General features: G+C 45.4%; 1 protein-coding gene across 1 annotated transcript in view; it reads left to right on the plus strand.

The window, feature by feature from the left end:
• lrch2 (leucine-rich repeats and calponin homology (CH) domain containing 2) overlaps window positions 1–11,182 on the plus strand; it is a 37,964-nt gene extending 26,782 nt beyond the window's left edge. Inside the window, exons 19-21 of the mRNA XM_062433070.1 lie at window positions 9,769–9,906; window positions 10,083–10,160; window positions 11,001–11,182. Coding sequence (XP_062289054.1) covers window positions 9,769–9,906; window positions 10,083–10,160; window positions 11,001–11,120 — 336 coding nt within the window. The 3' untranslated portion in view covers window positions 11,121–11,182. The remainder of the gene's footprint in view (window positions 1–9,768; window positions 9,907–10,082; window positions 10,161–11,000) is intronic.
• The last annotated feature ends 2,436 nt before the right edge of the window (window positions 11,183–13,618 follow it).

The following is a 13,618-nucleotide window of genomic DNA, read 5'->3' on the forward strand; positions in this document are numbered from 1 at the left end:
AGATCTTGTGCAATACTCAGCAGTCTGATCTGGACTTGTTCTTCATCATTTCCATTACATGTGAACAATATAACTTTATCTATATGGTATCATGATCACCGCCTGAAGAAAGTGCCAAAAATCGCCATTTTAACAGCCATTTTGTTTATGCTAATTAGATGGTCTAAAACTCAAAATTCAGCTTGGGAACAGGGCTGGTTGAATTCAGTACACATTAATTATGAAAAGTCCTGTTCCCAACTTTTACTAAGAAATGCCTCTAGAGCCATGTACAAGGACTTTTTCTTGAAATACCACTAGTCTATATTAGTACTTTTAAGAGGTAAGACTAGTATTTCTTTTAGTAGTAATAGGAGTAGTATTTAGCAGAACTGCCACAGTTTCTTTGTAGTAGTTGATGCACTGCACTATGCTCTCATTATGAGCAGGTCTTAATGCCTTGTTAGACTGCCAAGTCTCCTTATAAATAGCTGCCACTTCAGACAGTGTGCAGACACAAGTGGCACAATGGTTATATCATATTATACAAGTTACTTCAGAACTGTGAACATCAACAATTCACTTTCCAGTGTGTCCTCTGGGAATATTTTGGCTCCATAGGTTTAATTGCCTGGATTCAATAAGTGCACATGCCTGTATTTTTTGCAGTTGCAATGTATTCAAGTGAATATGTGTTTACTCTTGTCTGGAGTTCCTCATAACAGACGAGTCACCACATTAAAGGTTCAATGTGTAAAATTTGGCCAGAATTTTAGTTTAAAATATTTAAAAGTTAACTGAAATTATCAAGACAATGTGAAGAAATAACAGTTTTGATATTATATCAAAGACCTATATGTATTGTGTTGCAGAGATATATACTGATGTTAGCATGCTAACCAGATAGCCCCAGCCTCATCCGACCTTTAATGTCTTGTTATACCACTTTGTACCACAGGGACAATAGTGAGCCACTGTGAGTGTTCAATCTGCTCTTAGTCCAACATGAGACATGAGACATCGGTTGAATCTGATGAACTGCACTGGGTTGCACCCACCTATGTGTAAAATAACTAATTCGGCGTTGTAGCACATTGTAGTAAACTGCATTGATAGTGAAATATCATGTCAGTAATTTAGGTCTCTACTGGATAACTGTGTTGTGAAATGGCGTTCAGTTAATGAAAAAATGATGCTATGTGGTGGAAAAAGAGCTGTTTTAACATTAGTGAGTTCTGTGAAATTTTATGATTTATACTTTCCGTAGGGGCATGTGTGTAAGTATTTAATGATTACTTAGAGTTATGTTGGCGCAACCGCTTTTTGATCTGTGCATCTTCTTAACTGATTTATGCATCTGTGATCTTCTCCAATTTACCTCAGGCTCTATTGTCTCTGTTACATTTTGATATCTTGATAATGCCACAGCCCACATTTAATGTAAACAGTAAGATATACGCTATATTCAGTCTGCCATAATGGTGATGGGGTGATGAAGGGGAAGAGGGGTTATATGATATATTACCTCCTGTTTGTTTGGATGAGGTGGCCAGTTGAACCTTTAATGTCCCTCAGCTGTAATATGTTGTTTTATGGCCCCAGGCTTTGCAATTATTAACATTCATACCTTAATATTATTATAATAATGATATGATATTATTATTGACTGATTGTGAACAATGTCTGCTCAAGCCACACCTCTGTGATCACATAGTTGGTTAAAGTTTATACTGGTAAGGTATATAAAAGGTAGCATTTAATGTGATATTGTATCTCACTGAAATAATGTTAATTATTTGTGTGTGGAATAGGACCATGACATATCTTTTTTTCAGGAACAGTGAATAATATTGTGTTGTATTTGCAGTTACAGGTACAAAGATAAAGAAGACAAGATTGCGCACCTTTGGCTGTGTTATAATTAGCAATATGAATGCACCCAATGGACCCAATAATAGAAAGTTTGAACAAACAATGTGTAGCCAAATGAGTAACAGTCTTAGCATTGGTGGTGACATCTTGTCCTAAAGGCCAAAGAAAACATTGCATGGATGATGGAAGAATTTCCAAACTGAGCATCTTGTAATTAACAGCATATTGTCCTGTCAGCCTGACCTTTACCCTGGTGCTGAAGCCTCAGTGATCACTGTTATTGTAAGAGTCAATTTTCCTGTAAGCTCAAATTGCCACACCTTAAAAACAACAGTGAAGGTAAGTTAACATCTTTAAGAGAAGTACCTGAGTACCCTTGACATTAAGCCAGAGGTAACCAAAGAAGACAGGAGAAGAAGAGCTGCTATAATATAAGATGTGAGCCAGATAGTCTACAAAAACAATGATAGAGGTCATGGCAGGTAGAGACAGAAAGATTATTTAGGGCAATTTGATAAGTAGGCAGAGAAAGCTGAAATACAAGGATGACCTCACAGGCATCTGCGAGATCACGGAGTTAATGGCAGGTGCTCCACCCTGTTGTCTCTTGTCACAGTCTCAAATGGTTGCATCATCACCCCTGAAATACACAATAGTGTCTAGACAGTGAAAACCAAATAATATCACAAAAACAGCAACAACAAAACCCTGGACATGTACATGTACAAGAAATGTACTTGTACTATAGACAAATAACTTTAGGTTAAGAAATTAACCCTGGTTCTCTGAAACATGAGTGAGGTATCTCACTATGGGACATGCTCCCTGCGCTTGTCCCCAGAAGCTATTTTTCATTACGCCAGTCCTGACTGGCAGACAGACGTGACGTCCGCTCCTTGGAGGAGGAACTTCCTCTTCCATATAAAAGCCGGGCGTAACGTAGTCCATTCAGTCTGAGCAAGCACACCTCTTCCTCGCTACAAGCAAGGAGGGTGGTCTGGTGAGATACCACACTCATGTTTCAGAGAACCGGGGTTAATTTCTTAACCTAAAGTTCTCTTTCAACATTCGTTTCGGTATCTCACTATGGGATATAGAGACTCCCGTATTGCCAGACAAGCTCACCTCGAAGACCAGTTATTAATACACTGCCAATTAGACAGGCATATTTGCTGCTGAACCCACGCGCAAAACAGTGTGAGACAGTGTAGGCGCAGTAACATCCAATTTGTAAAACCTGGAGAAAGTGTGAGGCGTGGCCCAGCTGGCAGCCGCACATATCTCCTCAATAGAAATACCCTGAAACAGCGCCCATGACGCAGCCATGCCGCGAGTTGAATGAGCACGTAGCCCCGCGGGGGGTTGCAAACCCCTGCTATCATTGGCCAGGGCAATAGCCTCTACAATCCAGTGTGACAAACGCTGTTTCGTAAGAGGCTTCCCCAGGTGCGGCGTAGCCCAAGACACAAACAGCTGCTCTGATTTCCTGAAGCCAGCCGTTTTGTCAACATAGGTGCGTAATGCGCGCACCGGGCAGAGTGCATTCAAGCGCTCGTGCTCCTGTGAGGAGAAAGGAAGGGGTAGAACGCCGACAGCTCAATAGGGCGGTATGACAAAGCCGGGTTAAGAACCTTAGGCACAAACGCGGGGTTAGGCTTCAGCAAAACCTTAGAATCCCCCATTAAAAACTGCATACAGGCCGGATTCACCGGCAACGCATGAATATCACTCACGCGTTTGGCCGAAGCCAACGCGAGTAACAACGCTGTTTTAAAGGAGAGCACTTTAAGCTCCACCTGATGTAAAGGCTCAAAGGGCGGGCACGACAGTGCATCAAGCACCATAGACAGATCCCACGGGGCAGCCAAGCTCCTTGACACCGGTCGAAGGCGCAGAGCCCCCTTCATAAACTGACAAACGAGGGGATGCTGACCCGCCGTTTTGTCTCCGAAGCCTATGTGACATGCCGATATAGCGGCTAAGTACACTTTGACAGTGGAGAAAGCCAAACCTTTGTCCAGCAGCTCCTGCAGAAACGTTAAAATAGCAGGGACGGGGCTCTGGAAAGCCACTACACCTGTTTTAATGCACCAATTCTCAAACGCGCGCCATTTGCCATCATATGCGCTGCGCGTGGAGGAGGCTCTGGCACTCTGAATGGTGGCAATGACACCTTGTGGGAGCCCAGCAGTAGCCAGATTTAACCTTTCACGGGCCAGGCCCATAGAGCCATGCGCTCCGGATGAGGATGGAAAATCTCTCCGCGTGCCGGCGTCAGGAGATTCCTGCGGAGGGGCAGAGGCCACGGCTGGCCGTACAACAGCTGAAATATCTCCGCTAGCCAGTGTTTCCCCAGCCAGCTGGGGGCTATCAAGATGAGAGTCAGACCCCTCTCCCGCACTCTGGCGAGGGTGGGAGTGATCAGCTCCAACTGGGGAAACGCGTACAGGAGGACACGAGGCCACTCGTGCACCAAGGCATCCAAACCCATCGGGGCGCTCTGACCGGTGAGGGAGTAAAACAGAGGGCAGTGAGCGTTCTCTTCTGACGCAAAGAAATCTATCTTCGCCTGGCCGTATCTCTCCCATATCTGAGCCACCACCTCGCTGTGGAGTTTCCAATCCTTGTAGCGAGGGTTGCCCCTGGACAGTAAGTCTGCCCCCAGGTTCAATATGCCCGGTACGTGAGTGGCTCTCAGCGATAGTAGGTGGGAGCCGCTCCACATTATCAGTCTGTGTGCCAACATGTGCAGCTGACGTGAGCGCAGCCCCCCCTGTCTGTTGATATATGCCACCACCGTGGTATTGTCCGTTCTGACCAGAACATGCTGTCCTCTCAAAAAGGGCAGAAAAGACACAGCCTGAAGTTCCAAGCAGTTTATGTGAAAGAACTGCATCTGTGAGCTCCACGTGCCATTTACTATTCTGCCCTCGTAGGTGGCTCCCCAGCCCGCTCGAGAGGCATCCGTAGTAATAACTTTCCGGACTAGGATCGTTCCCATGGTAACTCCTGTCGTCAGGAAATCCGTGCGTCTCCAAGGGCGCAAAGCCAGGATGCACGCCGTGGGGACTGAGACCTGGCGATATCCGTGGCGCGGGTTCAGATTGAGTGACGCCACCCACCGCTGAAAAGGTCTCATGTGTAAACGGCCAAACGGAATGACCGTCAGGGCCGATGCCATTAGCCCCAGCAGTCTCAGACACACTCTGAACTTTAGCCTCGTCCCTCTGCGGAAAAGTGCTAGACAAGCCTGAAAGGCTCCCACCCTCTCCGCTGACAGACGTGCTCTGAATGCGGCCGAGTCCAGAGACAGACCGATGAAAGTGATGTTCTGAGTGGGGATCAAAACACTCTTTTCCCAGTTCACCGTGAAACCCAGGGCGGCCAGATGTGACGTGAGCAGTCTGGCATGAGCCTGCATTTGCTGGGGGGATTGTGCGGCTAGAAGCCAATCGTCTATGTATGTAGCCAAGCGCATTCCTCCCTCTCTTAGAGGGGAAATGGCAGCCTCGGTGCATTTTACAAACACCCGTGGACTTAATGAAAGGCCGAACGGGAGCACCAAATACTCGTATGTTATGCCCTGGAAGGCAAATCGGAGATATTTCCTGTGCGGGGGATAAATAGGGATGTGAAAGTATGCGTCCTTCAGGTCTATGAATATGAACCAGTCGCCTGGGCGCACAAATCTTATCAGGGCTGTGTGCGTCAACATCCTGAACTTGTACTGTCTCATGTATTTGTTCAGAGCACGCAGATCCAATAAGGGTCGCAGACCCCCGCTTTTCTTCGGGACCAGAAAAAACCGCGAATAGAAACCGCTGTTTCTCTCTTCTGGCGGCACTATCCGGATAGCTCCTTTGTTTAGCAGAGAGTTGATTTCCTCCTGCAAAATATGGGCTTTTTTTCCCTGCGCCCGTGATTGTACAACCATGTTGAATCTGGGCGGAGTGGACGCAAACTGGAGCCTGTAACCTCGGTCTTTAACACCCAGTTTGACGCCACGCATGAACGCCACTGCTGAGCCCGCTGCGCCAGCGGACCTAACGGTGGTCTCGCTGCCGCGCTGGGCAGTGCAGCGGGTCGTGCAGCCGCAGCGGTCAGCCTGTGCTGTCCAGCAGACAGACTGGCCCGTTGCACCACGAGTGGGGTTATTACTCCCCCCTGTGGCGTTATGTGGGGCTGCACAGCCATGTTCTGTTTCACTTTTATTTTTGTTTTCATTAATAAATGTGGCGGCGCCCTCGGCTTTGAACCTGGATGCGCACCAGAAAACATTTTTATTGAAGTTCAGGGGAAAGGGGCACTGGTGTGTGTTTGCGCACTGGTGTGTGCTTATGTGACACAGCTGGGGCTCTGCGGAGCCCGCTGCAGTTCCGACCTTCCTCCTCTTCGTGTGGCTGTGAACTGTGAGAGCCGGCACGGCCTCTGCACGCCTCTTGAAGGGCCCGGAACATACCTCTTTGAACTTGGCAGGAACAGAACATCTTTCAGAGGGGGTGAAGCAGGCGTCTGACTGGACCTGCCAGCCCCCTCCATAGACAGCGCACTAGGTGGCGCGTCTCTTCTTCTTACCCCCGTGAGCGGCAGGGGGGGCAGCTCGGTCCCCCTGCGTCACATTGGCTGCAAAGGGTTTCTTAGCCCATGCACCCTTAAGTTCAGGTGGCTTGCTCTGGGCGCTCGCCTGGGCCTTGGGCTGGCGTTTTGGGATGCGGTAACCTGGCCGGGTCACAGCATGGGCAAACGTCTGCCGGGGTGCTGCAGGGGATGGGGGTGGCACCTTCCTGGGGAGGCATAGTTGAAGTGCTTCACCCTCCTTCTTCTTCTCCTCGCATCCTCTCTGCATGGTGGCAACCGCTGGACCAAATAGGCCCTTCGGGTCTACGGGGACGTCGAGGAGCTGAGCCTTCTCCTTCTGAGAGAGGCTGGAGAGGTTTAGCCACCTAGCCCTCTCTTGAGTGACCATCAGGGCCATGGCTCTTCCAGAGGCTTGGACGGCGCACCTGTGTAGACGCAGGCAGAGTTCCGTTACCACGCACACTTCGTTCCACAGGGCTGGGCTGGGTGAGGCCGTCATGTCATCCTGCAGTTCCGCCTGGTAGGCCATTAGCAGCGACGACGCGTTCAGGGCCCTCACTGACATGGCCACAGCTTTGTAGCCTTTGTCAGTCAGTGAGGACTGAAAACACTCAGCTTTTGATGGTAGCGTGGGGCCCGCCGCTGTCATGGTGGACTTCTGCGAGGGATGGAGGTGGGACGCCAGCAGAGGTTCGACCGGAGGGAGGTGTGAGAACCCCTTCTCTTCCATGTCGGCCCAGTCCAGCGCCGAGCCTCCCTGGGCGAGATTCTTGGCGGAGAGAGGATTGTTCCAAGACTGCGTCGCCTCCTCCAGGCACTCAGGGAAGACCGGCAGCAGCTGTCTAGCAGATGCTTTGACCGTGGGCAGCCTTCTCCCTTCTTAGCGAGACGTGGAGGCCTCAGTGGGGGCTTCTGGCCACGCGATGCCAAGCTTTGCAGCCGCTCTCTTACAGACATCGTGCAGGTCAGTGCCGGCGTGCGGGTTTGGAGACCCGCTGCCCACATCACCCCCGGGCACCGGCTTTGCAGCCGGAGAGGGGGTAAAGGGGTCCTCCAGGTCCTCGTAGTCATAGTCAGACCCGAGGCTAATGGACTCGTCCCCTGAGTCAGAACCGTCGACCACGATGTCCCCGTGCTCTGCCATCAGGCAAGCTCCGGGCTCATCTAAGTCGGTTAGTGGAGCAATGGCATCGAGCTGTTCGCCCCAGCCGGCACTCGTAGGGATGGCATTTCCCTCGGGGCTCTCCGCTAATTCCTGTGACGAGGGGTTGGTTACCCCCATCATAGGGTCCGCTGTCGACAAGCTAGCTTGGCCCGCCAGCCTGCGTCGGCGGGTCTTATCAGACAGGCGTGCACAGTGCTCGCAAGAAACTGGGAATGCTAGTGCAGCCTGGGCATGTTGCAGCCCGAGGCACGCAGCACAAACAGAGTGGGTGTCTGCTCCCGCGATCTTGTTGCCGCACATACACGTCCTCGGCGGTGGTCTGACCTTTTCCATGGTGAGGGAAGGTACAGGCTCCGTCATTCTGTTAGCTCCGTAGCAGCTACTGTTTGGAGACAGTCTAGCAGTTGTACTCCGATAGCTTTGCAGCTTCAGGATAACGTAGCGTTCGGCGACCGAGTGGTTAGCTCGCTCTTTGAACTGTATTGCTAGTTCAGCTACACCTGCTGTCTGAGAGGTTGCTTCTGGGAGCGAGAAGAGGTTTAAGACTGAATTGACTACGTTACGCCCGGCTTTTATATGGAAGAGGAAGTTCCTCCTCCAAGGAGCGGACGTCACGTCTGTCTGCCAGTCAGGACTGGCGTAATGAAAAATAGCTTCTGGGGACAAGCGCAGGGAGCATGTCCCATAGTGAGATACCGAAACGAATGTTGAAAGAGAACCATTCACACTCACATTCACACAAGAAGCCACGCAGGCACAGGGAGAACATGCCAACTCCACACAGAACCCTTCTGTTGTGAGGCAACAATGCTAACCACTGAACCATCCTGATGTCCTACTTTGGATTAATTAAAGCTGTTTCTCATTCAGTTACCATATCAACATGAGTTGATAGCACTGATTACATTTATTATTTTTGTGTGCCTGTTCACCCACCGTGTAAGAAAACCTTATGTAAAGATGAGTCAAACAATTATATCTCCTAACACATCTATCATAACACAGTCAAAGGTTGGCTGAGATATCCCTGACCTGTGTAAAAACTGTCTTTTGGCAGAAATCTGAGGGCTGTCAGGACTTGAAATGGAAGTGGCAGGGCTTAGTGTCTGTGAGTGCTTCTCTGAGCCTAACGTTGCACAAAAATCCAAAGGAACCACTCTTGTAATTTGGAATTGGCTCATAAACCACAAATAATCTTGGTCTCTGAAAATGTGCCCTCTCCACAGTCTTCTATTCACCAAATCCAACAGTGCCAAAGCAGCCATTGTGCATAGTTACACATTGCTTGTCTTTTTACATACCCAACCATTTGATTATATCTTAAAAGCTACCCAATTGTGTAACACTTTCAGGTGTGGTAGTTACCCTGTCTGTAAGTGAAAATTGAAGGGTAATTACTTTATTGACAGTTCTGTACAATGAACATGTGATAACGATATATGAAACTATGCATTCCAATTAAACTGTACATATAACATATTTGAGGGGTTCCTTTGCAAAAACAGATATCCCTGTTTGTCGTTATTATTCTAAAACGTGTTTTTTGTGCATTCCAGCGAATATCAAACAGGTGTTTTTATTTATTTTAAGAATGGCTTTTGTCAATTCTTGCAGATTAACTCTTCATATATGATACACTTTCTCACACATTCTCCAGTGAAGTTTGTTTTTTATAAATAAGTTTTCTTAGGAAGTGGCATATGCCAACTTTCTGCCTATGCAATATGCCCCTAACTTTACTGATGACGACACTCAACAACCCTCATCTACTCTACAAGATCACACAGGTTTGCTTTTTATCACAGATGTTCACAGTTGCACACATATTAAATCTCACAATATCTATTCTGATTGTTGACTTCAAGTACCCGACAGAACGAACCTTTGGGCATTATAAGATATCGAGACACATTCAGCTCAATCTATTGCCAGTGCCATAAGTAGCCAATTTCTTTCATGGTTTTTAAAGTTGTGAAATTATTTTGTTTCCCCAAATGACTCATGTAGTGCAGGTCTGGACACTCTTCCCAGAAGAAACAGTGTGTGAAGCTAAATCTTAAATGTATAGTTCCCCAAAGGAGACAGATCTCACTGTGAATAATTAAATAAAAGCAAATAAGTGTTGCATAACACAGGAAAGTGATGTTATTATGTTTTTGTGCATGTGTTTGCAGAACATCGAGTCTAGACTGAAGGTGTTACTCCCAGATGATGTGGGAGCTGCTCTCATGGACGGGGTTGTCCTTTGCCATTTAGCCAATCACATTTGTCCTCGGTCAGTCGCCAGTATCCATGTACCATCGCCTGCAGTGGTAAGTGCACTGAAATTCCAAAACAGCATCTTTTTAGTTCATATCACAAATGGCACAGAGTTATAGATTCTTGAAATATACTACTTTAACTTTACAGCTTCGTGACATGTTTTTGTTTGTATAATATGATTGATTGATTGATTGATTGATTGATTGATTAATGTTCTGGCTTGCAGCCAAAGCTTAGCATGGCTAAATGCCGGAGGAATGTGGAGAACTTCTTGGATGCCTGTAAGAAGCTGGGTGTCACACAGGTAATACAATTACACTACACAGGCTTCCTCTGTTTGTTTTTTAATTTTAAGATTAATGATATCAGAGCTCTGAGAGATATTTATGAACCCAAAACAAAACTGACTGACTGCATTAAATCACTCCAAATTATAAAATGTCACTAACTGGAATAGAATCCAGATCTACTCAACTGTGTCTCCCAATAATGGAAAATGGAAATAAAATGAAAATGTAATTCAAATTCTATCTACACAACAGTTATTTATACGTCATGATGCAGGAAACACCGATAGAAAGGTGACGATAAAAAAAAAAAAGGCTCAACCAAAATTTAATTTTAGTCCACCCAAATTACAAAAGACAATAAAATGTTCTTATTTTGCTTGAGTGGTTTAGACATACACAGATACCTTTACAGACTGATATTTTCTGCCTTCACCCTATACAGTGAATACTGATGGCATTTCATTTATGTGCTGGTGCAGACATCAGACATGCAGACCAAACTATCTCCATGGCAATTATGATAAGTCAGAAATGACTGAGTGAGAAAGAAATAATGTGTTTTTTGTCTGATTAGAGTGAACTGACCCTTTCAAGAGTAATAATATATAAAATCAGTGTTATAGAGGATGCAACTGTGTACATGGGATGTAAACCACAAAGATTCGTGAGAAATTCTCAGATTTTCCCCAGAAAAACTGTAAATGATTGAACGAATGAATGAATTATTATTACATTCAATTAGAGACCTATGTGATGGCAATAGATCATAGAAATCTCATAGGCAAAATCTCATGTAAGCCACAACTGTCTGGGTTTCTTGGTGTAACTGACAGAAAACATCTCTGCTAACTCAGGACAAGCTGTGTCTGCCCCATCACATCCTGGAAGAGCGTGGTCTGGTGAAGGTGGGTGTGACTGTTCAGGCTCTGCTGGATCTGCCGACATCAAAGCCCACACCACTGTCGGCTATTTGACACAAGCCTGAAGTCATCCAGCCTGCACCGCCCTTCCCCAGCCCCTAACATATCTCCCCCAACGCCAGGGACCAGAGAACCCCTCGGGGGCGAGGACCCAGCGGCCCGTGGGTCTTTAGGAGTTCTCTTCCTGACTGAAACAGGAGACAGGCTGGTGAAATACCTCCATCTCCTTATATGATGTCAGCAGTTAACCACTTCTCGTCCATCACATTTTCACTTGTATCCTGTTCCTAGTTACTGGGGTCATCCTTTATGTGTGTGGACCACGTATGTGACTGTGTGTTTCCTGAGCTTCACAGTTTGGACTTGCTGAAAAGAGACGGACAAGACAATGGGTTTATAGGAAGACCTGTTCATCCTTCTATCAATGCTCAATGGTAATGAGCCTGCAAGTGCCAGCACTGATAAAACATTTCCATGTTGGTTTTGAAGAGATTGGCGGTAAGGAGTGTCACTCTTTCACTGAGCAGAACTAAGCCGCACGGCAATCTCTCAGCATCAAACCACTGACTGACCTCAAGGGTTATCTGTCCTTTTTGTGCAATTTTTTTTCCCCATGAAATTTTGGAAAAGCATGAAAATAGATTTGAATTTGATGTTGTCTTTCGGGGAAGTCATGTCACTGTCAGCAACTTCAATATTTCTCTTGAACTCTGGTAAGGTTGCAACATCTGTAAACTACTGTACAAATCATGCATATTTCAGCACAGAAGTTCTTACTCAATATGAACATGTGTGCACCAGGGGAGGTGACATTATAGCACTGTGATAATGTGCTTGGCTGTGGCCAAAGGCCTGACGGTTCTGTTTTGTGTTTTTTTTTCCACTGTACATGCGAGCCCTTACTTCACTTTGAATTTTCTACTGCTTTTATACTTTCCTCTTGGTCATTACCAATTATCGCATGCTGGTTTTTTTCTAGTTGGTGTTAAAGACAAATCAGATTTTATTGCTTTGCGTAACCTCGGAGGAGACATGCTCATACCATGCATGTTGTCAGTGCTGCTCGGAAGCAATCACTCCTTTAAACCAGCCATACACAACACAGTCCTAACTTACTGCCAGGCCACCCAGTTACATGTGGTTTCTGATACAATTCATTATTTCAGAGAAATTAAATTATTTATGTACTGTATTTATTAGTTCACTCTATATTTATGTGTTATTACTTTTTTTCTTAACCCCGACCACCTCTATAGGTACAGTACAGTTGACATTTGCAACATGCAATTCTTTGCACCTCATCAACTTAATGACTATGTAGCCAGAAAATTAAAAAATGACTGAGAGCAGCTGGTTGTGTAGCTAGACTGTTCCTTCATTCATTGTTTTAAATTGTTTTAATGAATTATTGACTGCTGTCACTTCTTTTTCATAGAGGTGTAACATTGGTGTAACATGAGAATCACTGTGTGTAAGTTTAAAAGCCAAAATTTTCACATCATGAAATGCACCTGCATAATAGAGACTTGATTCTGCAGTAACCATAATGCAGCAGCTGCGCACAGTGTTTTATTCTTTTAAGCTGATGCAATTCTTATTTTTCTTTTATTATTTCTGTAGGGCAAAATCAATATTTTTGTCATGTTGTTGGCACGTTAGTCTTGACTATACTGAATAAAATAGAATACTCTCAGGTAGATTTACCACACCTTTCATTTTAAAATTAGCTCATGTGAAGAAAAAAAAGGAATTGAAGTGAAGCACATTGCAGCTGAATTAGAATTTGGTCAAGTCAATTTAAGAACTTCACTAGGAATTCATTACATGTTAGAAAGGTGATGATGCTGGCCAAAAGTCTTATCTAAAAGACTCTCAAATGGTACAAATTACTTTTCACGATCAAGATACAATTGTTCTCTGGCTTCATGACCGGTATTGACTTCTATCAGTGATACAAAGTCCCAGTGGAAACACAATAGCAACAAGGAGGCAAGGCGGTCAAAGCAGATGTGGATGTCTAGGGAAGACTGTGGGCTTTTCATTTTTTTGCTTGGTAGGTTTAGTAGCTGAAAGATCTTGGAGGACATCTGTACTTAATACCTCTTCAACACAGTGAAAGTCCACAAATATCATGTTTAATATCAACAGAACTGTAACATCTGAAAACATGCTGATTGTGCCTTAAAGGAGGGTTACCTTTTCTGTAGTCTTCAGCACTTTTAAGTTAGTGTGTTGTGTTATGTACTTTTGATTTTTTTTAATTTATTTAGAAATCCATAAGTTAAATTTGTATCATTTCACTTCCCCGTACTTCTCTTTTCTTCAAGTTAACATAATGCTATAGATGTGGTTTGACAAAGGCAGCTACTCCACTGATTAGCTCCAGCTCAGATTGGCTTTCGTATTGGAGTTAGAGCTTAGTGAGAGATATTTGTACTGTTGTTTTGAACGTCACAGTCAAAACAAATCAAATACCTTACCACCTGTCCTGAATCTCCCGCTTTTGTGTTCCTGGGAACTGCTCTTTCTCTTTCTCAATGTGCTGTATTGAC

This window comes from Scomber scombrus, chromosome 14 (genome assembly GCF_963691925.1).
Source record: "Scomber scombrus chromosome 14, fScoSco1.1, whole genome shotgun sequence".
NCBI lineage: Eukaryota > Metazoa > Chordata > Actinopteri > Scombriformes > Scombridae > Scomber > Scomber scombrus.